The sequence below is a fragment of the Lutjanus erythropterus genome, chromosome 22, assembly GCF_056507025.1.
Source record: "Lutjanus erythropterus isolate fLutEry1 chromosome 22, fLutEry1.hap2, whole genome shotgun sequence".
Lineage (NCBI taxonomy): Eukaryota > Metazoa > Chordata > Actinopteri > Lutjaniformes > Lutjanidae > Lutjanus > Lutjanus erythropterus.
In genome coordinates this window covers 4,702,727-4,729,087 of record NC_139338.1, presented here as the reverse complement: position 1 = coordinate 4,729,087, position 26,361 = coordinate 4,702,727, and the positions used below count along the sequence as shown (strand labels likewise).

The following is a 26,361-nucleotide window of genomic DNA, read 5'->3' as shown; positions in this document are numbered from 1 at the left end:
GTCACAGTACCTCATGTGTATTGCTAATCTTGAATTCTCCTCGATCGAGCTTCATTAAATACTCCTGTGTAAGTCATCTGAGGCTCCCGAACTCTTCTTCAGTGTCTGAGTGGACCATTCTTCAGAATTTCCACTAGTATAAACAAGAGGAAATATAAAAATTGAAATCATATGTGCAATATAAGCCCTAACCAGACTCAATAGTTGAGTTTACACTATTGCACATAGGAAGTCAGTACTCCACATATTTTGTGACATGATAATACACTTGAGAGATGTTGCACAGATGAGTGAAATTTCCTGGAGTGAGATGCTGATATTGCACAGTTAGTCATGGGTTTTTTTTTGCAATAATGACTTGCTCACTGTACATTATCCCACTTATGAGATGGTTACTTCATTTAAAAACCAATAATTTGATACAAAACATTAATTTAAAATGCTTTATTGATTTAAAAATGGTTTTATAGCTCCTCTAGAGTCTAGTCCAGAGTCCAGTAATATATTATTCTGAAATGGGCCATTCTGCATGAGTACTTTTAGTTTTGGTACTGTAAGTATATTTTCATGCTAATGGGCCCACTTTTGTACTTTTGAATGGTGGACCTTGTAACAGAGTATTTTTACATTGTGGTATTAGTACTTTTGTTCTGGTGAAATGTCTGAGAACTTTTACCATCACTGCTGGTCAAATATACTACTGTAAGTGCGACCACAATGAGCCAAAACATGCAAAATATATTCCATATTCATGTCAAAAATGTGTATTAATGCCAGTTTAAAATTCCTTGCATGTACTGTAGATGGAGCCCTTTAAAACTCTCCCACAATGCATTGCAGGCTGAGCTGTCAGGCTACTTCCGGGTTTGACCAATCCACTTCCACGTGAGAGATCTCTCGCTATAGTGATGTCAACAAACCCTGTCATCATGAACGGAGACGAGGACGAGGAGTTCCGTGTGTTTGTGGCCCTGCACGCAGGGGCCCTGCAGTGTTCAGGAATCCCCCAGATCTACTGGAGGAGCCTGCACCACAAAATCACCAACGAGGTCTGTTTTCTGACTGTTCTGCAGGTCGCTTGTAGATGGGAACCCCAGAACCGCGAAATATCTCGCGAGAGTAATCATTTTAACACAAACCGTAATCTTTCCCTAACTATTACTGAGAGGTTTTGTCCTCAAACCTAAACAGATCCAATCGACTGAATTGTCACATTATAAAACATTCTTACTAAAGTAGCTTGTACAAAGTGCATAATGCGTAAAACTATGGTTACAGATCTCGCGAGAGTTTCTTAAATCCTAGGTTCTTGTTCAAACATGACTTTGAAAAGCGCCAGGTGTGTCACTATTATAGTATCATAAAATGTCATCTTGACTTTGAATAATACTAGCAAATAACAGCAGTTCAACAGAAGAATACATTTCGTTAAACACTATTATCGCTGTTGTTTTGTGCTGCTCAGACGTGGCAGCAGCAGCAGCAGCAGCAGCAGCACCTCTGAACAACCCTGGTTTGAATTAAAATGACAGCTAGGTTCAAGCTACTTATAAATTATAACAAGCGATTAGCCCTTTATATGAAATATACACGACTTTAGCTTTTGTTGGGACTAGATACAAGCCTATCATCTGTCAATGTTTCATGTTAAACCTAACGTTACGAACCATTCTGTCACGAGGGAGCACTTAAGCTAAACTCGCCTTAAAAATCTGATAATTTTATATTTCTTTCATTGTTCACAAACACACACACACACAGGACAACGCATAGATAAATAGCTGGACCAAAAAACATTTGTAAGGGTGAATTCGGCATATAACTTCGGTACCATTTGCCACTTTTTTAGTGAATTTTCGACCTTTATAATTTGAAAATTTGTACTGTGGGTGAGACTAGTTTGATCCCCTTCCAAAAGCACTGATATGATTGATATGTGTAGTAAATTTACAACTCCTATAAACTGGATTAGTGGTATGGTAGTTCACTGATTCAAAAGAGGACTGCTTTTATAAATCTATGTATAGATCAGAGGTGGAATTTAATTAAGTGCATTGACTCAAGTACTGTACTGAAGTACCAATTTGAGATATTTGTACTTTGATTGATTATTTTTTTCTCATGCCATTTTTTACTTTTAAAAAATTAAATAATTGTTCATCACTTTTTTAATTTCATGGTTTGAGCTTCACAGATGTGAGGATTTGCTGCTTTTCCTTTTGAATTATTTTAATATTTGTAATAATGTTTGGACTGTTGGTTGGACAAAACAAACATTGTGAGGTGTAACGTTGGGCTCTGGGTATTTGGAATAACAATATTTTCAGATATAATGCTGAAAATAAAAATTAGTTGCAGTCCTTTACAAAAAAAAGTTAAAATGAGCTCCACCACAACCAATAACAGTAATATCCAGCTTTTACATTAATGCATGACACAGACTGATCTGGTGAAATCAAATGTAATCGTATCATAGTCACAGGCTGTCAGTACTTTTACTTTTAAGACAATCCCAAGTCCAAAAAAGTTGTGATGATGTGTAAAACGAAAATCAAAACAGAATGCAATGATTTGCAGTATACAGTATTTTCAGTTGAATGCAACACGACATTGTCTTGTTGAAAGAAGCAGGGACGTCTCTGAAAAAGATGGATGGCAGCATATGTAGCTCCAAAACATGTACGTACCTTTCAGCATTAATGGGACCTTCACAGATGTCAAAGAGCAAAACCAGTACACACCTGTAGTTAGAGAGGTACATAAGAGAAGATTTCTTACATTATTAAAAACATTTCGATGCATTGACCTTCACCACCATTCATTTTAATAAAACCCCAACATTCGTAGAAGTGGAAGTGGATTTATACTTTGAAAACAATGTCCTGATGATACCTAAATACTTTTGCTTATGTAACATTTCCATTGCTGGTAGTGGAGTATTTCTACAGTGTGTTTTTAGTACTTTTACTTAAGTTAAGAATCTGAATATCCCCTCTGCCACTGGTTATAAGTAGTGTAGCTGTAGCATTGTGTCAGTTAGGAATTATTCATGATATGGATTTATTTTAGCCAATACTATTAATTAATAATTATCTGCTTCTCATGGCTGATACTGATAATTTAACATTTTTGTATTTTAAAAAGAAGTTCACATAACCTGTAGTTACTCCACAGCTGAGGGAAAGAAAAGCTAAATGCAGTGACCAAGGATGGATGATTTAATTTTCCACAGCTCTGACTGAACCAAATCTGACTGACATCACTATGGCAACAAAAACAAAAAAACACTTCTGACTTTTCACATGTTCATATATTTTTTTCTCATAGTGTTCATCAAAATCTTCTCATATATACTTCTTTTTTTATAGAGCATTTTGCCTAAGTTTTCAAGTTAAATCAAATGATATGATAAATTAAGCTCTTATCTCTTGTATGTCACAGATTTATGACGCTGGCGAAGTGTTCGGAATCATGCAGTACCAGCAAGAAGACAACGAGGATGAGGAAATTGGAGAGAATGAGCAGGAGAAGAAGAAAGACAATCCAGGAGCGGTGATCAGATGTAAGGTGGTGGTGACCCGGGAGAGTGGGCTGCAAGCCTCTGAGCCGAACAGGTGAGGGCGCCAGAAACCCAGAAAGTTCATGTGACAGAGGGATTCAGCAGTGTGTCATGGAAGTTTGCAGTATTATATAAAGGAAAAAAGACATCATTAAATAAATATATGATAGATCATCACAGTGTACACTATGTACAGTTGATTACTTTGACACTGGGCATGTGATTGGCTGAAAGGTAAGAGGACGGTGAGCACATTAAAAGTCACATGAAATTAAAGGCAGACATTTTGAAATAAAAATTAAGTCTTATGAAGCTCAAATTTCTTACATTATTTCACAAATCATTTTCTCATTTATCAGCCATTCTTGAGAATTGGGATAAATCATGTCCTACGAAAAAAAACAACAACAACAACAAAACTTTCAAAATGATTAATGCAACACTCTAATTCCAATTTTTGGGTGAAATTTTATTCTTTAATGATTCATATATATATGAAATATATATAATTTATGATTTTTTTCTTCGGTTTGCTTACTTATTCTGATTTCTATACTTACCCTGTGCCAGAAAACATCCTTGTCTCAGACAAGAATTCACAACTTCAAACAATTTTAAAATGTATTAAAAGCCTTCAGAATCTAAAACTAACAATACCTGCTGATAACATGGGTGTAAAAATGTGCTGTTATAATCATCTTTGTTTTAAATTATATTTTTAACTATCTGTCCGCGCTGCCTGCAGTGTTTTCCTGGTGGATCACGCCTGGACGTTCCGTGTGGACGACGCCCGTCAGCAGCTGGAGCAGGTCCCCGGCCTGCTTCCCAGGATGGCCGCCCTCATGGGGGTGGACTTCCACGGCGAGGCCCCGGACCCGGACACGGTGGAGCTGGTGATGGAGCGCATGTGGAAGTACAACCAGACATATCACCTCTCCCAGGGGGTAGGTTCCAAAAACACCAGCGCAAAACCAGGGGCCGGTTTCACAAAGATGTTTAAGACTGTAATGTTCTGTAATGTTAGACTAGTCTTACGTTTGCTCATAGATTAGTCTGTTGCAAGTTAGACCATCTCACAAAAATAAAGACTGACTAACTATAAGCCAGAAAAATTAGACACCTTACCCCCAAGCTGACGCAGGCATAAGTCCCATGTTACCATGGTAACAATCAGTAGCACCCAACAACAAAAAAAGAGGAAAACTTGGCTGATAATTTGTGGTTTGCTAATACTGTTATGGAGAGAGCCATGATTTCTTTGTGTCTTGTACCATATTTTTTAGATCTTTTCATCTTTGTTCCTTTCAGCAGTGGGATTAACACTGTCACTACATTTTTTTTCCATATCAGATTTATTTTGTATTGTTACACTTTGCTAAACTTTCCAGACATTTCAACTTTCCAACTGTCCTTGTAACTGTTGAGTTCCTTCTGAAGACACATGTTTTCTGCTGGGGTAAACAGAGCTGAGCAGTTGGTCACTCAGCCAGCCATTTTTTTAATTCTGAAAAGGGTCTTAATTTACCCAGAATTCATCGTGCCATAGTCCTACTTAAGATATTCAAGAACCAAACTGCTTTGGCAACTGTGGCTCAGTTGGTGGGGTGTGTGTGCTGTGTGTTGGGGCTGTCGGTCGTCTGCAGCAGCCGCTGGTTTGATTCCCCCCTGCAGCACATTTGCTGCGTGTTGTCCCCTCTCTCTCTCCCTTTCCTGTCGTGTCTTCAGCTGTCCTGTCTGGGTGGAGGCAAAAGGCCCAAAAAATCATCTTAAAAAAAAAATTGCTTTGTAACAGATAAATTCACATGTCTTTCTGAAGTCTGTTATATCTAAGCCACAGCCAAAGTCTATCTTTGTGCAGCCCCTGGCTTAAACAAACTTGCATTGTGAGCATGCATGGAGAGCATTAGCAGCCCAGAAGTGCTGATTGTCTAAAAGAAAATAAGATGCTACAAAAAGAAGACGAAATGTCCAAACTTTACCCAGGAAAAAGTCTAGATTTCTTGACAACAGTTAGCCAAAAACACTGAAAAATTCTTCTGTTGCGACATAAAAACCCTGAAAAATGGGCTAGTTTTGTCCATGCTCAGTACTTACCAAACACTCTGAAAAAAAACTCTGTTCCTCTCCAGTGAGTTTCATTCTTGTCACTGTTACTGACTCACCAAGACCTTGAAGACAAAGTCTGGTGCACAAAGTTTATTGGGTTCTCAGTAATGCCAACAAACCCAAGCCAATCCAGACTCACACAGACACTCAATATACCTCCTTATGTACTGTATGTGTGTACTGTTTCACCTAAACCACATCATACTGGTAGCTGACCACCATCTGGGGTTCTAGGTACTTTCCAAATACGTCCAGCTGGCTATATCTCCCTCAGGCCAGATACACACACACACACACACACACACACACACTTGGCTAAAGCTAAATAGAACATGAAGACTATCATACTGGGTCACACTGAGCGTTTGGAAGATGTTTGCACACACACGCACAGAGAAAGATGACATACAGAAAATGTGACACAACACTTTCTGGAGTTTCAAAAATACTGGCAAGAAAGTAGTCAAGTCAAGCGTAGTCTGATATAAAAGGGGTTAATTATGCACAAGCAGTAGCAAATAATAAACCCTGAGTTTCCTCCAGAGACCAACAGCTTCCCAGAGCTCTTTGCTTCATAGCCTGTGGCTTTGGCTGAACCACCACCTTCTTTTGTGAAGGAACCTCCCATTGGACCTGGACATAATGTCACGTTTGAATACACCTGAGTCCAGGTGATTTTTTTTTTTTTGTTAGGACAGCTGAAGAGTAGACAGGAAAGTGGGGGCGGGGGGGGTGAAGAGAGAGGGGATGACATGCAGCAAAGGGCTGCAGGCGGGAGTCGAAGCAGCAGCCGCTGCAGAGGACTGACAGCCTCCATCCACAGGCGGACGCTCTACCAACTGAGCTAAACAGGCGATCCAGAGTCCAGGTGAATTTAATGCTGTCATGTTTGAGACATGTTGCCATGTGCAATCTTATCAGTGTCAAGCATCGGACATTTTGCCACCTAGAGCTGCAACGATTACTCAATTATTGATTATTAAATTAATTGCCAGCTATTTTGATAATCGATTAATCAGTTTGAGTCATTTTTTTGAGGAAATATAGTCAAAATTCTCTGATTCCAGCTCATTGAATAGGACTATTCCTCTCTGACAGTAAACTGAATATCTTTGAGTTGTGGCAAAACAAGACTTGGGCATCATTTTGGGCTTTGGGAAACACTGATTGGCATTTTTCACCATTTTCTGGCATTTTATAGACCAACTAACAATCAATTAATTGAGAAAATAATCTACAAACCGTTGATAAAAATAAATCGTTAGTGCTTGCATTCATTTTTCAGTGTCTTCTTCTGGCTGAGAGTCCTGGGGATCATTGAGGGAATCTTTAGACATTTCCACTGTGCCTGACACCATTAACTCTGAGGCCCCTTTGGCATGTCTCAGAAGAGAAAACCAGAGCTGACTGCTTATCAGCTGCAGACCAAACCTTGGGGGAGGGCGAGGGAGACGACTGGCAAAAACCACAAAGTAATAGTATCTTGCCCATATACTTATCTATCTTTGACTGTACTATGCAGGAAAAAAGCCACAAAAATCATTTAAAAAAGTTATACAAGCCTACATATTGTTTTACTTGCATTTGGCAATAAATCTCTGCATTCTACCAATTCTGTATAACCATATACCTGCTGCAGGTATCAACTACATAATCAGCTACTTTGTAACACTTTTCTCTCTCATAAGATGCCCCTTTGATTTAGAAGCGTCATGTGCTCATTGGTATTCAAAGTCAGAAAACAGAAACAAAATAGAAAAATCTAAAAATGAAGAAGTCAAAGTTAAAAAAACTAAAGAGGTATGAAGTTCATATCACAGCTGGAATGACTGAATGAAAAAACATCAAAACAACAAACAACTTTTTTTCCCCTGAAACTATAAATGTGAAGCCTCTTTAAGGAACAATATGTAACAGTTGAACCTCCCAAAATGAGTCCTGCAGTCCAAATAGTAAGTTGGAGCTATAGATTGTATATTAAATAGGTTGAAATCCTATTTAATATACAATCTCAGAATTGAGGAAGCTCTCAGTACTTAAAAAAAATGTTCACAGTGCGTTGTGAACTTTTTTTCCATTATTTTGGTGTTTGAAAATTAAACGTTTACAAGTGAATTTACACAAGTTTTTGAAATTGCAACGCAACTTGTATTGTAAAGCCACAGACTAAAAAGGTGCGGTTGGGGATAGTTAAGGTGTGCTCCCCTCACACTACAACAAAAGGTTCATTCACACGTATGTTCATTGATGTCAAAGGTTGACTCTCAGCAGAGACGCTAAAAAAATCCTACTAAGATCAGAATAAAAATAGAAAGAAATAAAATATTTTCTTCCACACTGGACATAGTCTCAGTTGTCCCTCTTTCTTCCTCCACTTCACTCTGGTCCTCCTGTTGTGTTTTCTCGTGCAGTCTGCGGAGGAGAAGGTTCCGGTGTGGTACATCATGGATGAGTTTGGCTCTCAGGTGCAGCACTCAGACCAGCCCAGCTGTGCCATGGCTCCATTCTTCTACATGCAGGGTCAGCTGGCCTACTCTGTGCTCTGGCCCCTGCAGGATCTGCAGGAAGGAGGTGAGCACACACACACATACACACACACACACACACACACACACACACACAGATAGTGATCAGAAGGCTATACTACAAAGGGATCTCAACACAGCCAGGCTTTCTTTGCATGAGCTGGCTCAACAAAGTCTAAAACAGTCAGAGATAACGGGTATCATGATGATGATGGTTATCAACTTGCTTTATTAACTCAGGCCTTCATCTTCAGACTCTTTGCACACTTGCATAAAAAGGGGCATTTGCTGCCTCATTGGACTCTTCTTCCACACAAAGTGAAGCGATCACAAGCTGCCTGCTTCAGTCTAAATGATCAAGTCGTTATAATGAAGAGCTGTAGGAAATATATCACAGCAAAAAGCAACACTGTTGCTGCAAATAAGGCAGGAGAAGAAGAATGCTGTCAGAAAATTACTGATAGACTAAGTGCGATCTTAATGCTGCTAGATTTAAACATGATGCTGTCAGTCTGATACTGTCCCATGAACCTACTGATGATTTTCTGGGATAAATAGGATAGAATGATCAATTTTCTAATCTGTTCTGAGCAGCAGCTGTCGTGACAAAAAGCCTCAGAAAATAGACCAGACCAGGCACAACACCTTGTCAATCTTGCTGGAAAAATCAGTCCTCAAAAATATTTCAACGTCCAAACCAACAGCAAAGAAAAGGTCACTGGAAGAAGAGCAACTTCTGCCATATGAAGTTTATTGATCTCTCCGGTGCAGCGAAACCAACAAACTTTGACTCTGATCCTGAGATCAGACTGAAGAAATACACTTCTTTTATACTATTTGGAGACTCTGAGGAGTCCCCCCCGCCCCCTTTGACATTTTTGAACCACTTACAAACATGCTGGTGTATGGTCATCTCCTGTCCTTTAGCTCTTTCCCATGTTTTTCAGTCGAAATTGTTTACCACCCTTAGGTTTGATGACGTTGCCCAAAGAGAAGTCATATCAACTCTGAACCGTCAGGTCCACGTCATATAATGAACTCATTCTTTCTCCCCTTGGGAATTGTCTTCCCCTGTGCCCTTCTGTCTTTTTTAGTGAAAAACATCAAACAACAACTAATTAGCCGCTTCCCTAGCAGTTGCTCTTGGTATGTCCCTCGTCACAACCTGATACTTTCTTATCTATCTTTTAACAAAACATCCCAAAGGTTCAACATGACCAAAAAGTGAACTGAAATGAACCTTGAATAAACTGAGTGAACTAAGAATGAACTTTGAGTTCAGCATCAGTTGCCATGGAGCTCTAGCCAGGTTCGTGACACTGAAAACCCTGGCTTTAGACTCAACATACTTTGCTGAGACATGAATCTCACTGTGTAGCACATGCCTCAGGAAGGTAAGGATAAGTCTTATCCTTAAGGATCTTAAGGTTTATTGTAAGTTATTGCAGCCTCTTTTACACTGGACAAAAAACCCACAAGCATCCACTAACATCTGGCTTTTCTGTAGTCATGGGTATTTATCAGCTCCAGCTCTGATTGGCAGTGATGGAAACATGACACCCAGATAGACTTGCTAATTTTTACTCCATTTCAACAGAGGCAATGAAATCTTGTCGCCTCTGTCTGTAACTTCTGTGACTATTTTGCTACTTTTTCATCCACATCTGCAACTTGTATTGACTCTGTTTGAATGTGTCAGTTCAGCACAGCAGAGTTTGATGGTGTGTATTTGATCGATGAAGCGCTTGTATTTAGTAGAGCGTCTCAGTGGTGGATAAACCTTTTATTTCTAGATATCCTTCACAATAAAAGTCCCCCATTGTTTATTTTTTAGAGCTGTAATGAGTAATCGGTTATTAATCGATTATTAAATTAATCGCCAAGTATTTTGATCATTGATTACTTGGTGTGAGTCCTTTTTTTTTTAAAGAAAAAGAAAATTAAATTCTCTAATTTCAGCTTCTTAAATGTGAATATTTTTTGTTTCTTTATTTCTCTGACAGGAAACTGAATATTTTTGCGTTGTGAGTAAAACAAGACATTTGAAGACGTCATCTTGAGCTTCGGGAAACACTGATCAGTATTTTTCACCATTTTATGGATAGCATCTTCATTGATAAATGAAGAAAATGATTAACCGATCGATAATGAACATAATCGATACAAAACTGACTAGAAAGACCTATTTTTCAACTTACAAGATTGTGGAGTTAACTGAATATCTTTAGGTTGTGAGTAAAACAAAACATTTTAGGGCGCCATCTGAGGCTTTATAATCGACTGATTAATCAACTATGAAAACAAAACTCTTACTTTGATATCTAAAAGCTTTTATTATGAAGTAGCAAAATCAAGAAATGTTGGCTTTTCATCAGCAGTAAATTAACACAACTCAGCACAATTAATTATATATATATATTAATTATATCAAAATCACAGAATGGCTCTCTGCAATTTTCAAATCGTAGGAGGTGCAATATTTGTTAAAAGCAAATGTGTGTTAAATGTTGTGAGGCAGAGATGTCCTGTCCAACAAATCTTCTACAGACTTAAAGAAAATCTTCATTTGGTACAGATTCCTGTAAAAAAAAAAAAAAAAAAAAATCACTGCATAGTTATTTAACATGTTCACTTTCTATCATTCTAATATTGCAAATCATATCACAATTGTTATATCAGTCAAAATATCCACAATATTTATGTTTTTCAATATGATGAATTGATCAATAATGTCACCAGTGATCAGTTAAGGAAAGTGCTTACAATCCTGCTCCAAAATATTATTATTATATCGGCCTTAAATCCGCTGTCCGTCAGCCTCCAAGCAAAAACACCAACTAAATCCTTTAACACTTCCCTTTTCATTTTGTAAGATAAAGTGACATTTTGGCTTCATTCAAAAAAAAAAAAAGTAACAATTGCCACTTGGCAGCATTCATTTTCCTTTAACCAGCCCCAAAACAACTTTAGACTGTTTCTCTTTGAAAGTCAGAAAGTAAGGTCTTTAAGGAAACAACAAAAAATAGTTTCCACTCTGCGTGGAACAAAGGAAACCCAACTCGTATGTATGATTTATGGGATGTACCTGTGGAGGACTGAGGTATTTTTTTTTTTTATTTCAAGAGACTGACTGTTGCAGTGTGCATCAAAACATTAGTGTTTTCACATTTTTTGCCTGCATCAATCTTCCAATTTTTTTTCTGTGACAAGAGGATCTCACCCATGAGTGCGCCGGACAGGTCTGCAGTCCTCACGAGTCGATCTTCAGAGTAGTTGGTGTGTTTCGAGATATATATCTGTGTGTGATTTAAGACCCTCCAGGTGCTTTGTTATATCAGCTTTCAGTGTGTAAAGATGAACATTAACATACACACCTACATGCTTTATGCTTGAAAGGACAGAGACAGTCCAGCTACATTCTCATAAACTGTATGTATCATAGAGTCAGCCTGGAGTACAGAAGAAAAAATATGTGGAATATCTCCTAAAAGAAAACATAGATTATGTTCAGTTGTTCTACATTATGAACCCCTTTATAAATAAAACATATGTGACCAAAAGAAGTATTGTAGAATATTTAACATTTTAGTTTATTTAGAGTCCTGCTGTCACAACGGCTCCCTAAAGCATCAAATGTGGATTCATCCACCACTGAAAATAGTCCCTAATAATTGAACTATTTCCTCCTGTTCTTGTCATTTTTGTTAAAAACTATGGTGACCATCTGACGGAGGAAATGTCCAAGCCTTTTTTAACTGTTTATAAGTGAGGTGTTTTAAAGATTTGCATCTTCAGTAGGGAGCAGCAGTTTTGGAGCTGAAAGCCACAGACAGAAGGCAGGAACATTTCCACACAGCAAAACTGTATATTTTGATATTTCCACAGATGAAGTAACCCGAGATTACACATACGGAGAGACGGACCCCCTGGTGAGGCGATGCCGTCTGTTACCATGGATACCAGCTGATCTAGAAGGGGTCAGCAGTGACACCGCTGAACCCTCAGACTTGTACTACGAGGTGAGGACTACCATCATGGTTTTGTTGTGACAGTAGTCTCAGAAAATAGGCCAGTATGGTCCGGGCTTAAGGCCACAACACTTTGTCAAAACTTTCAGAAAAGATCAATCAGTCAAAAATGATGGCAAAAGAAAGCTCACTGGAGATGGAGCAAGTTCTGCTATATAAAGTTTATTAGCCTTTTCTGGTGCAGCAAAACCAACAAACTCAAGCCGATCCTGGGATCAGACTGAAGAAAGAGACTCAACACACCTTCCTTTATACTGTTTGGAGACTCTGGACAGTCTGGTCTCAATGCCACATTTGCTGATGGGGATACATCTCTCAGGGGGGTGGTTTGGTGCAGACTCTCAGGCGATGGTGTTGTGCAGTGGGGAGATAATATGCCTCAGAACTCCAACATTTCAGCTGCAACATGCGCCATCGCATCTCTAACAATTCTTTCCACACTTCTGGGTGCCAGTTTACGTCGCTGGAGTACAATTGCATCACTCTCTTCATCACTGGGTCTTCCCCTGGCACCAGTCCTTTGGCCTGGTACTCCACTAACCAGTTCCGACGTTCTGCTGTCGGCTGGGTCAGGATGTATGCTGTTAACACTGCTATGCAGTTATCTGGATTGTTTGACGCCAACCCTTTAAGTTAGGGCCCAGGTTGGGGTTGTTCCATGGTAGTGGTCTCCAGGACAGTTGCAGTTGTAGCGGCCTGCTGTTCATCGTGGTACTTGTATTTATCTGTGGCCATTGGGTCTCTGGTGGAGAGGTTGGCAGTTGGCCAGGTGTGTGTGTGTGTCTCTGGTGGGACGCTGGACAGTAGAATGCGCTTGCTGTGGCGCCTCATGATTTAGCCACTTCCCATCTGCGTTCTTCTGCTCTTGTCTGTGCTCTGGTTACCAGTTGTCCAGCTGATGTTGTAGCATCTGGTGCTCCGCTCGTCGGTGGGGCCTCGTCTCCCTCAGGTCCTGAAGTTCTACTGCAGTGAGTGATGTGGTACCAGTGGGGCTCCCCTATCTACAGTGGATTTGACAAATGCCACTTTTATGGTGAACTGTCCCTTTTAACATCATTGCATATCACACAGCTTTATAAGGCACCTCAGGTCCTTAAGAATCTTGCCACAAACAATAAAGGTAAAGTCTGGGTCGGTCAACATTATCAGGAGAGGCTGGAATTTCAAGGCTAGACACCCAGAGCCTCCCAACATGAAGCACACCAAGTGTGAAGGTTAACAGTCGTGTCGAGGATTCGACATCCTGACCAATAATAATGATTCATAACAGAGCTGTGACCTGCCAAGTAGCCTTTTTGTAAACAGACTTTTGTATAAGTTTCAGGTTCGTACAAGTGCTGGAAATCCTTGAAAACACTTTCAATACACTACATTTCAATGTAGTGTTTTAGTTCTTGGATTTTGGATAAAGTGCTTGAAACTGCTTGAAATTGTAGTCACATGACTTTCATAATAAGTTGCTGCCCGAGTGAATTATTTTCTGAGCCAGGTTGTATAGGAAACTAATGATTCATCATTAATTGATTAGTTGCAAAATAAGAATTTAACTGATTAAACATGTGTCAATTGATCATTAATCGATCCTCATTTGTTTCGTCTGGCAGAGTCATTCATTGGATAAGAAACCAGTTAAAAATGCTCTGAAAATTAGTGGCACAAGGAGGGCATTGTCTTCAAGGAAAATATTTAGGGAGAGTGCCATGGTGAAAGATATGCCACTGCACCCCCACTGACATATTTTCATTACACTCGTGTGCACACTTTAGCTCTCACAGAAGCAGAGTTCTTAAATTCTGTGTGTTTTGTAATAAATCTTTTTTTTTAAAAAAGTCTTACTGATAATAGAAATTGTTCCTCCTTCATTGTCCTCTGTGTCTGTTTCTCCTAGACTATTGTACGGGAGAACAAGGAGCAGCTTCCTGTAGAGATCCAACCCTCCACTGTCCCCGAGGACAAAATCCTCAAGTAAGTGTCTCATCTCATCAGCTCAACACCGGGGATGTAAAGAGATAAACAGACGCTGTAAAATAGTCAAGCAACATAATCGTTTTGTTAAGTTCACTTATGAGATTAAACCGTTTGATATCAATGAGTCGTTGATGATTTACTTTATTAAGTGTCACCCAGAACCAAAGGTAATGTTCATACTATTGGTTCTGTGGATGTTCTGTGGTCGTCGGTCAGTTGGTCCGTCCACCACTTTGGTCCAGAATTAAGCCTTTGCTCCAATAACTTTTTGAAGTCAGAAGTTGGAGCTGGGAATGATGTCACACTCAAGTTGGAGGCGTTCCAGTAGACAAATTGGAGTTTGTGCTAGCCAGGTTAGCAACTGTTAGCAGTACCTGTTAATAACAATGCATTAACAGGATTTTACACACACTGTTGCAACATGTTGACAGATGGAACCTGGACTGCACTGATTAATGAGACACAAATAAAGACAAAATTGCTAATAAACAGTGCATATTACTGTATTCTCTAAGTGTTGTTGCACAGGGCAGCCATCTCGGATTTTGATCCTAAGTCCTTCCTTGTTTTTCTCTTTGATCCAATAACAGCTGAGCAAGCTTGGTACCCAGTGGAACCTCTGTCACCTTCCTGTTCCCTGTAGACATGTACCATGTGCTCGGCTCATCTGTGTTGAAAAGAAAAGCAGATTTTGGAAATTATATAATTATCATTTATTGCTGGGAGACCTCTAAAAGCTGTATGTAGTCTAGAGCTGCAGTGATTAATTGATTATTAAATTAACTGCTTAATCCTTTTGAACAATTTTTTAAGAAAAAAGTCTAAATTCTCTGATTCTTGCTTCTTAAATGTGAATATTTTCTGCTTTCTTTACTCATTAACGGCAGTAAACTGAATATCTTTAAGTTGTTGCAAAACAAGACATTTGAGGACGTCATCTTGGACTCTGGGAAACACTGATCGACATTTTTTGACATTTTATTGATCAAACAATTTTTAATTTAATTGTTTTCAGGGTTTACTCCGAGATGTTACAAGTAACAAACAACCTGACACATCCACGCTTCCAGATGACGGAGAACGAGGAGGAGGCTGATATCATGTGGAACTATAATCACATCAAAGACTACAGGTCAGCAACACACACACAACATGTATGCAACTCCACTTTCATCAGTCACTAACCAATACAAGATCAATACTGTAGGGATTCAGCTCAGTTATTTCAATTAATATTGTCACTAAATGTAAGTGAGTAAACACAGTACTGCTGAACTTAAGTGAGTCAATAATGATGGCAAAAATAATTTAGTCTTTTGTATTTACAATACTAATCTATAAGTTACAATCATTGTACATATATCAACTTGTGACCCTTTAATTCACAAAAGACCTTTGTTTCACATGTATAAATGAAATGATAAACTAGTTAGGGGCCTCCTTCTAACAAGACTCATAGGTTAATAAATGAATGCACAAGAGTTCAAACAGAATAAACCAACATCCATATGGTGATAAGACGAGTGAACAAAAGTTCAGGCAGCCTGTATTATATAGTCTGACTTGTGTAACTTATGAAGGATGTTCAGTAATCAAAATATCAGCTCATACAGGGTTCAATGTTTACAATCTCAAATCACAAAGAATACAGTAGATACTTTGAATCACACAGGATATTCAGCATGTTCACTGAAAAACAAAGAGTGATCACAGCAGCAGGTAAACAGCTAAAGTTTATAAAGGCTACATGCTTATTACAGCTTCAAAGGACTATGTCGTCTGTAAGTGGAGGCTTGATAGACTTCTTTCTTGTCACATCACTTTGAGTCACAAAGCGATTTTGTTTAGACTGCAGGCAAATCAGATTTGTTTCTCAAATCAGATTAGGTTGCATTTGTGTGTCCAGATAAGAGCTGAACAATTTGACTGTGATTATTTTGACTGGTATTGCAATTGTGATGTTTTGCAATAATAAATTGATAACAATGGATAATGCATACAAATTATTTTTTTAAATGTGATGTGTAGACATTTCTTCATTTCTGCAGTATTTAATTTAACATGGTGGTTTTTATTGTGCCTCCAGCAATTTGAAAACTGCAATAAGCCATATTGCAATTTTGGAAAAAAAAAAAAAGATTGAATGTTCTAGTCCAGACTAGAGCTTGAGATCTGTGCCTGAACCTGACAGGACCTGACGGGCTCATGTCAGGTTCAGGCCTTACTATATTTATTTATGCATTTATATATTTAAATGTATAAATGTAATTTATATCCTCAATTTAGTCGTTTCCAGTTCCACATGTATTGTCCCTGTTGCTGAAACCTCCTGCTGTTTGGTGCAAAGACTGAAGCTTGTTAAGGAAACTGTCAGGCTGTAATAGGTTTGGCAGAAATATTCTAATGAGGGTCGGGTTCGGGTCAGTTTTGGACAGAATTTCGTCAGCATTGGGCCCCAACAAGCTCAACTATTCAGGCACAATTAAAGTGCTATTCCCGACATCCTCAATGTCGGCGTTAATATTCCTGAATCCTGGCCATATGTAACAATCACCTTAATTTCATTAAGAGACCAAAAAAGACAAAAACTGCTCTCTGTGTGATCGGGGCTGTCACTCCCTTTCTCTTTTCTCTCCCTTTCCTCTTGGTTCCTGCGTTCACAGTGCTGTGTGTTTAGAACTTCAAGGGCACATCCTGGAATGTGGGAGTGTGAGCAAGAAGTCATCCCATTCTCTTTGTGGATTTCTCATGGAAGCTTCAGCAGAATCCAGTGGTTATTTTAAAGAAAAGAGTTCATTAGTTGGTTAATATATTTAAAAACACAACAACAGACTGAAATCTACTTTTAGCCCCCAGATAAGATTCTTGTATCATAAATAAGTCCTTTACTGCCCTAGCGCTGATTTTAAGTTTCATGCTTGTGTCATTTTATAACACATAAATATTACACATTTCTTTGCACAAAAATGCAGCCACACATGAGACAGTGGTTTTGTTGTTGTTGCTGCTCTCTGCACAGCTTTCCTGTCACACTCATGCAGCTGGTTAGAGGAGCCTGTATGCAGCCTGAGAGGCTGTGAGCACACTGTAAACATTCAGTGTGTCTGTTTTCTTTCTATTTCTACTCGCATTCCATGCAAAAGAACTGCTTATTTTTTGCACCAACATGCCAGAGCCAGGTCAGATCTGAATGCCTTCTCATTACTCTTCAGTCACAGACTGGTCCATACATGCTAGAGGAGAAAGAAACAGGCTTCTTTATATTGTCTCACTACCCCCTCCCCTTAGCTTAGCATGTTCAGGGTGAACCAATCATAACATATCTTCCAAAAACGTCACCAAATAAATTACTGTGCAGAGATGTTTGTTCAGCTCTTACTTCCCTTGTGTTATGGAAAATATTTTGTTGTTGCTGTTGTCTAACCGCAACTTCAAGGCTGCCGCACACATTTTTTGCACATGAATCACTCATTAACTCCACCCACATCCTGTGGAAAGTACCCACAGAGTTCAAAAGATACTCTTTATCATATCTGAAATAAAATATGGCCCGAATTTCAATCAAACCATAACAAATTAAAGGTTCAATGTGTCTGATTTAGCATTTAGAGTATGGCCAAAAAAGAATTTACTTTTCAATAGTATCTCTTCCACAAAGTCTGCCATGTTGATGTCCCTACAGTGGCCCACAACGGAAAAACTAAGCACTGGCTCTACATTCGGACTTTTACATTCTTCACCAGTTTTGCAGCCAATGTAGTTTCAGATGCATCAACTCAACGTTTACAGGCCTGCTGGGCACTTTTGGTGTTTTATTCCACTGAACTCTGTACTGATTGTTCATGAAACTCCTTCAAATACTCATGTGAACTGGCTGTAGCAGTACCGGCTGCATCTGAATTACCAGTTGCGCTTGCAATGCTGGGCTGGCATACCAGGTGCTGTAAAACATAGTATGTGTGCGTTTACTCTCATGGAAGTTAACAACACTTTGTGTTAATAAGTTGCAAATTGATGCATTTAGTTTGTCGTTCACCAAAAACAGGCGTAACAAGGTTCATCTTCTTGACCCAGAGCCACTGCGGGTTCCCCAACAATCAGCAGAAGTTGATAGTGAATTGACAGGATATGATGCTTCACTAGCTTCTCGCCCACAAATGTGGTGCCAAATGTTTTCGTTTGAAACCATGACGGAAAATAAAGATGGACGACACATCTCAACTTCCTCCCACTGCACAAAAGGGAAGCCAAAATATCCTGGATACAAGTGCTTCCATGTTGCGCTGGTGAAGTTGTTGGGAGCTTTGGAGTTTGTGTGGTAGTGATCAGGGTTGGAGATGCGGTACCGAGTTCCTGCCGTCCTGGCTCAATCATGAACAGGGCTCAGTTGTCAATTCAGCCACAAAACCCTGTTTTTATAGCATCAAATAACTAATCAAAATCAAGCTGATCAGAAAAATGAATGCTTGAACAAAAATAATTCTGAGAAGAACTACCTAAAATGATAGAAACCATCTTTGAGACATATTTTTTTTGTAATTCTCTTTTTATTGGTTTTCTTATTACAGACAAAATCACAAAGGATACAAAACGTATCATACAAATGAAAATGTACCAAAAGACAGAACTGACAAACAAACAAAAAAAAACAAAGGGTCACAGGGTAATCAATATCATCATCAAAAATCAGCATACATACATACAAGTCTCAATGCATAAAGCCTTGCTATTCACATCTCATTCATAAATTGCACAAATCTGCATGTTCAGACATAATCACATAAAAGAAATACCACCCAGGCCGTCCAGGAAGGATATAAGGCACCAAAGAAGCAGGGGAGAGCCTTACTGTTACGCCTTACTGTAAATCAGTTACTCATTCAAAATCAAGTTTAAGTAAGGGCCCCATATTTTCCAAAATATCTCCAGCTTATTGTTCAGTTTAAAAATTATTTGTTCATAGTTTGCTATTTTAGTCATTTCTCCACACCATTCATTGAAAGGGATGGTATTTTTCGTTTTCCAGTGCCTAAGCACTATCCTACAGCCAGCAATAAGGGCTAATCTACACCACACGATCTGTTGGTCTGTCAAACGAACCCCTTCTGGTATCATACCTAACATGCAGAGTGCTGGGTTTTGTATCATTTCAGTACCAAGTACCTTATTAAGAGAGAATATGATATTATTCCATAAATTTCTGGTCATTTGACAATCGTATAACATGTGTTTAAATGTACCTTTGTCACTATCACACCTCCAACACAAATCAGATTCCCGTAGTTTGAGTCTTGCCATCTTACATGGAGTCCAGTAGCTCCTATGAATAATCCTATAAGTGATTAATCTCATCTGTATCTCTCTTGATGTTTTATACCAGGAACCGACAATTTCTCTGAACCTCTCATCAGTTATTTCTCTCCCTACATCCTCTTCCCAGGCTCGTTTGAGACCATTAAGTCTTGGTGTGAGAGACTGTCTCATAGTACTGTAAAATCTCGAAGCCCCACCCTTCACCTGTTGTCTGGCCTGTAACATTTCTTGTATACTGGTTTGATGTGTTAAGGGAAATTTCCTTTTTATGGACATTACACCTTTGAGACATATTTTGATGTTTTACTTTGGTCCATGTCCTGTCTCTTAACATTGTACACAACATTGGATTTGTAACTGCAGTCAGCCACCAGGAGCCGACCAAGATGCTTTGGCTTCACTTTTTGACAGCTGTGATTCTGTCCATTTCTAATATATATCATTGGTTTGGACACACGATCAAGCTGAAGGTGGCCTATACCAGGATTTGGACCCCATATCTTTCTGATGATTATTTTCTCTCTCTACCCCCTCCACTTTGCTCATTGTGCTCAACATGAACCAGTCATCACACAGACGAGCTGTACATGTTTGACAGTATGCAGATGAATGTGTCTTGATTTGTTCAGAAAATTGTGTTCAGCTGTACCTGTAGCTGCGTTCACCTTTATTACTTGCAAACCAATTTGTTGAGTACACCATTCACCACAATGATGAAGTGCTCTTTTAGGAGGTTCATCTTCTCGCCCCACACGTGGATAGTATTCAGCTTTTACATCCTCTTGGGTTATGGAAGACCTCACACTATTGCGTGAAGGTTCAAGGCTGCTTTTCACACCTTTTTGCAGATGACTCACTCATCTCCTTCACTCACATCCTGTGGAAAGTGCAACGTTCAAAAGATTCAGTGGATCATCCCTTTTTAACAATCAAACCATAAAAAATAAACCAAGACCATCAGTTTACTATAGGATAGATAATAGATAAAGAACACTCAGTGAAGGGTTTTATTTGCTATCCTAACTATAAATTGTTGGTTGGATGCATCTGACCCAATTTAAGTCCACACCTCTGTAAAGGATAGCCTTTTTTAATACAAACTATTGTCTGTAACCTTTCTGAAAATCTAAACAGACCTTTATGAAGGAAACAACTTCTTCTCTGACAGGAAGCTGAGCGAGGAGCGGCCTCAAGTGATGCTTAACCAGTTTCCTTGTGAGAGCATCGTCACTGTGAAGGACTGCTTGGCTTCTGTGGCCCGCAGAGTGAAAGGCGGCCCATCACCTGATTGGCTACCAGAAACCTTCAACCTCCAAACAGAGCTGCCACAGTTCATCAAGCGTTATCAGCAGAGACAACAAAGGTTGGAATCTCACTATTTTTGATAGTCAGTACTGGATAGTACATTGAATATTACTTAAACACTAAATGAGATGAAGTTTTATTACACACTCCAGAGGAACTACCTGAAGATTAAATTGATTCTTAACTGTAGTAGTCTGATGTTCTACCTGCTCAGATGTCTTGGTGTGTGTTTCAGGGGAGAGGATAACCACTGGATCTGTAAACCCTGGAACTTGGCACGAGGACTGGACACACACATCACCAACAACCTGGACTACATAATCAGACAAAGAGAAAGTACACCAAAGGTACAAACACTCATGCAGACACCAGGGAACCAGCTTACCTAACACCATGTACATATAAAGAGGAGGAGCAGAAGTCGAGTTTTCTTTCAGACCACGTGAATCACATGATGCTTAAAGGTTATTATGGACCCTCTGCCCAACGACACCAAAAATAAACTGTCTACCACAGCTGTAAGTTTACAAATGTAGCACCTGAAGCCTAGTGTTACGCAATAGCAACAAAGATATGCCAAAATGATGTCAGTTGAAAGCTTTTCACCGAATGCAATGCTGTTATTATGTGACTACAGTTATATTACTTGCTAAAATGGCAACAGTTGCACATTGTGGATGTAAATATAGTCAGTCCTATATAATTTCTTTAATTTCAGTACTGACTCAGATACTGATTGTCTTTTTTTTTGTAGGTGGTGTGTAAATACCTTGAAGATCCAGTGCTGTTCAACAGAGAGGAGGTGGGGATGGTGAAGTTTGACATTCGCTACATGCTGATGTTACGCTCCGTGCAGCCTCTGCGTCTTTATGCCTACAACGTCTTCTGGCTGCGCTTCGCTAATAGGTGCCTCATACATACATTATAACACATCCATGCATACATTGATAAGGAGGGGTTTGTGATAGCTGGTTCCAAGATAGTACAAACATGGATTTGTTGAACTCAGTGGCCACAGGCATCTACAAAGACAAACTTTCAGGGTAAAGCCTTTTATAATGAGAATAGTTTTATTTAACTTAAACTTTGTAATATAATGGTGGATTCACTGTTTAAGACACATCTATTCATACAAGAAAAAACCTGGTCATATGAGAAAAACACTTGATTGTCACAGGAATATCCCCACTCCTCCTTGTGACTTGACCTAATCTTCATTTTCTCCTGTCTAGACCTTTCTCCTTGGACCACTTTGATGATTACCAGAAACACTTCACCGTCATGAACTATGCAGAGGGTGTGGAGCTTAAACAGGTACTGTTGTTTTTGTTGGTTTGCCTGTTAGCTCATACTAGTCCAGTGTTTCCCAATCCTGGTTTTCAGGCCCAACTGCCCTGTGTGTTTTAGATGTTTCTCTGCTCCAGCACACCTGATTCAAACACTGTACTATCCAGTTCCTTAAAAAAATGTTTTTATGGTAGAAATCACGAAAATCAAAGGCATCTATTCCAGGAAGAATTAAACTGCACTCTGTTCTGAGTGTTCTTAGTAACCTTACCAAAATGTTTAGGATTACAAAAATTCTAACAAAATGTGTTTTATGTGTAAATCAAGAAGTGCACCAAGAGGCAAATTTTATTTTATCTCAGACTAACTTAAAACCGCAAAAACTTATAAAATCTGAAACTGCACAGAGCATTGATAAATGTCAGGAACAATGACAAACCTGTGTTCTTTTCAGAGCCTGTGACAACATTTAAAAAATTACACATTAAAAAAATGGAAGTAATAAAACACTGAGTTGGTTCATTGAGACGTACATGTAGCAGCAGTTCCTGCTGGTACCAGGTCGTATCAGTTTGATGCTGTTGGACGAGAATGGTAACAGAAGTTGGACCTCTGTTTCTAGGTGCACTACGATGAGTTCATCCCCATGTTTGAGAGGCAGTACCCACAGTATCCGTGGAAGGAAGTAGAAGTAAGTGTGAAATTTTTGCCCTTTTGAAATGCAGGAATTTCTTGTGGGACCTCTTGAAATAATGAACTAGACCTACATTTTGACCACAGGGACATGTCCAGTTTTAGTCTTTGGGCTGTAACACCCATTCTCTAACTCACATAACAATCAGAGCTCTATTAACTCTTGTCATCTTCAGTCATTAACCTGTGCCGTGTTTCTACTGCGTGGTACAGCTCGACTCTACTCACTTTGGTATCAGGCACTTTTTATTACTTCATTTTCCACTGCAGATTGTACCCCCTAAACATATGTGGGATTGTCATGCTGCATTGTTGTGTGATTGTGATGCTGCACAAAACCATTGACTCCCCAAAAGTGAAGGCCCCTGGTGGCTGGCTGCAGTATTGCTCATAAACCCCACCCCCCTCCACATTAGTCATGGGCCAAACTAAAAAAAATCAAAATACACGTTAAACATTTTTTTTCCAAAGATGGTTTTTGTAATTTTAGTTAGTTCTTATCGCACTGCTGTTTGTTCAATGGTTCTTTTTTTCTGATCAGTTTGGTTTTAATTAGTTATTTCATGCCTACAAAAAAAAAGAGTTTCACGTGATGATTGACAGCTTAGCTCTGCTCACAGTCACGTCAGTTGGGTTTGTGGGCGGGACCTCGATACTGCGGCTCTAACCCTGGTCACTACTGCGCAAACTCTAGCTCCAAATGATGTCACCAGCAACAGCACTTGTATCCATAATTTAGCTTCAGTTTTGTACAGTGGCAGGTAAAGGAGACATGCCATCCATCTTTATAGTCACTGGAAACATCACCTTTTAGTATTGTGTCAGCTCGCTTGGAACCTCAACTGAGAACATACCAAAAAAGTACTATTCAATGTTCTTCCACCAAGGTGGATTGCCTTTGTACATTGGTAAGAATGATGGGATAGAGAACGCAGGTAAAGATGAATGGTCATAGAACTGGATAGAGAAAATGTTAGGCAAGTGGGGAGATAAAACTTTATTGCATTGGACTTTGACCATCACCAGAGACTTCCTTGACCATTTTTAGGACTCCAATAGCAGTATAGTGGTGAGGCAGCTTCTCAGACTTAATTACTGGTCCAGCCAGCTCATCTGTTTTACAACACTGTAACATTAGTTTTAGCCATTTCTGACTCGTGGCTGATAAAGTGAACAGAAAGTATAAAACGGCCAAATAACACTGTTAAATGACACAGCAGCAGCAGTGCAGACATCACTTTTTACATGAGGATGATGAAGGAACTTCTAGATAATCTATCTTAAGTGACTTCTTCTAACAGAAAAATGTTCCACATGTTGATAATCCTCATACGTCATGTTTGGGTGCTGACAGAAAGTAAACAGGGTGATACTGCTGCTGCGGCTGCAGGAGGAGGACAGGTCGCTCAGTGTTTCACTTCCAGCACTCGTGCAGAGCAGTTTGTCCTACTAAGATAAGTCACATCCAGATTGTGGAGCAAAAGAGAGCCAAACTGTTATGTCTCTACTCCCACATTTTAAATGATTGCAGCGAGGCTCTGTACAGCTTGTTCTCTAGGTGAGTTCATGCTTTGACTGGATTCACCCGGAGAACTTTGATTGATGTATTTTCATAATTGATGACGTAGATTACATCGACAAATCGCCCAAGCCCTAATTCCAGCACGGACTACGATGTTATAAGGTCTTAGGAACAGCAAAACAGTGACGTATTGTACTATTGTTATTATTCTACTATTGTAGTATTCAGCTCCTCATTTTTCTCCTGTCATTGTTTGTCTTCCCTTCCTCCTTTTCCCCACCTCTCACAGGCAGAGCTGTTTAAAGCGTTCAAAGAACTCTTCCAGGCGGCTTCATCTCGACCAGCTCCTTACGGTATTTGTCCCTACCCATCATCCCGGGCAATCTATGCTGTAGACCTCATGCTGAAGTGGAGTACAGGGCCAAATGGTGAGCATCTGTTCTATATGTCATTCATCAGCAGGGTTGATGAACATCTAATACCATTATGCTTTGAGCCCCAGGCGATTGGCTATCAGTTTGCACATTAAATATCTTGTCTTTATACGGTGTTCCAGTGAAGTTTAAGCTTTTCCAGATCATTGCATTCTGTTTTTATTTACATCTTTCACCTGTGAATGTCCTTGTATGGTAAAAAAAAAAACAACACCTTTACAACATTTATTTCTTTGTTTTGTGTTAATGCCTTAATCATCATTTGTTTGTGATCTGATCCTGGGTCAGGTGAGCGAGTCATGCTGCCCCAGATCCTGGAGTTGAACTTCAGCCCAGACTGCGCCCGGGCCTGCCTCTACCACCCCTCTTTCTACAACCACATGTTCCAGACGCTGTTCCTGGACCAGCCCGAACACTGTCCGGTCACACAGATAGCATGATCAACTCAACAATGCCACAGAGTGTGTTTGCATTTCTGGTTTTATACCATCTCTATAACATGTTTCTTTGTCCTTTTTTCATTTAACCATCTACAGCACTTTCCAGTTGATTTTAAGAATTTTAAGTTCCTCATAATTTCATCAACCAAACCCGACTGTACAAATAAGAAGCAATAAAAAATATTCTTTGATAAACTGTAAATGTATCATCAGTGGTTCTGTCTGGAGTCTAAAGTGTGACCTTAGTGCCAGGAGTCTAAAGAGGAAATTAATCTGAAAAAGGAAGGAAGAACCTGCAGGGCAACGTGCTTGGCTGGAAAAAGAGAAGGGAAAGGAAGAAAGAGGAAGTAATCTATACAACAGGATATCTGTGTGCGTCTGTGTGGTTACATATAAGACACACCCATTTGGCCCGCAGGTGCTAGTTTTTCAGGCTTGTCTGATTGGAAGGAGACCCCAGGGTAGAACCAGATCGCACTGGATTAATAACATATCTCATGTGGCCTGGGAGCAGCTCGGGGATCCCCCCAATAGGAGCTGGAAAGCATTGCTGAGGAGAGGGATGTGCGAGATACCTGCTTAGCCTGCTGCCACCGCAACCCAACCCAGATAAACAGGAGAAAATGGATGGATGGATGGATGGATGGATGGATGGATGGATGGATGGATGGGTGGTTTTATGTTGTAAATCAAGAATCAGCTTAACTGATTTCAGCTTCCTCAGACCCTCTGTTAATGAATCAGTGTGTGGCAATTAGTGGCATCTAGAAGGAAACTTGCAGTTTGCAAACACCTCATCTCACTCTCCCCCTTTAAAGGCTGAGGAGAAGCTGTGTTGTGACAAAAAGACTCAGAAAAATAGTCTAGTAAGGTCTGGGCTTAGAGCCACAACACCCTAAAAACCTTAGTAAAAAACCACTGTTATCACTTGTCCTTTTTCAGAGTTCAAACCATCAAAAGAAGAATCAGGCAAAGTCTGGAAAAATCACTGGAAGAGCAACAAGTTCTGCCACACAAAGTTAATTGATCTCTCTAGGTAGAAAAATCAACAAGCATGAGCCAAACCCGGGGTTAGACTGAAGAAAGAGGTGCAAAACACCCTGTTATATACTGTTTAGGAGGCTCTAGGAGCCTCCTCCCACTTTAAACATTTTGGTTTACATTCAAACATATTTGTGTAT

The 26,361-nt window shown here is 39.5% G+C and overlaps 1 protein-coding gene across 1 annotated transcript; it reads left to right on the top strand.

Annotated features, from left to right (window-relative positions):
- Positions 1–858: 858 nt before the first annotated feature.
- ttll12 (tubulin tyrosine ligase-like family, member 12) lies at positions 859–25,236 on the top strand. Its single transcript, XM_084710859.1, has 14 exons — positions 859–1,049; positions 3,442–3,614; positions 4,305–4,503; positions 8,077–8,236; positions 12,076–12,209; positions 14,107–14,183; positions 15,202–15,318; positions 20,668–20,862; positions 21,040–21,151; positions 21,559–21,710; positions 22,037–22,118; positions 22,714–22,782; positions 24,596–24,734; positions 25,029–25,236. The coding sequence occupies exons 1-14, from the start codon at positions 909–911 to the stop codon at positions 25,178–25,180; spliced, it is 1,902 nt and encodes a 633-aa protein (XP_084566985.1). The 5' UTR covers positions 859–908; the 3' UTR covers positions 25,181–25,236.
- The last annotated feature ends 1,125 nt before the right edge of the window (positions 25,237–26,361 follow it).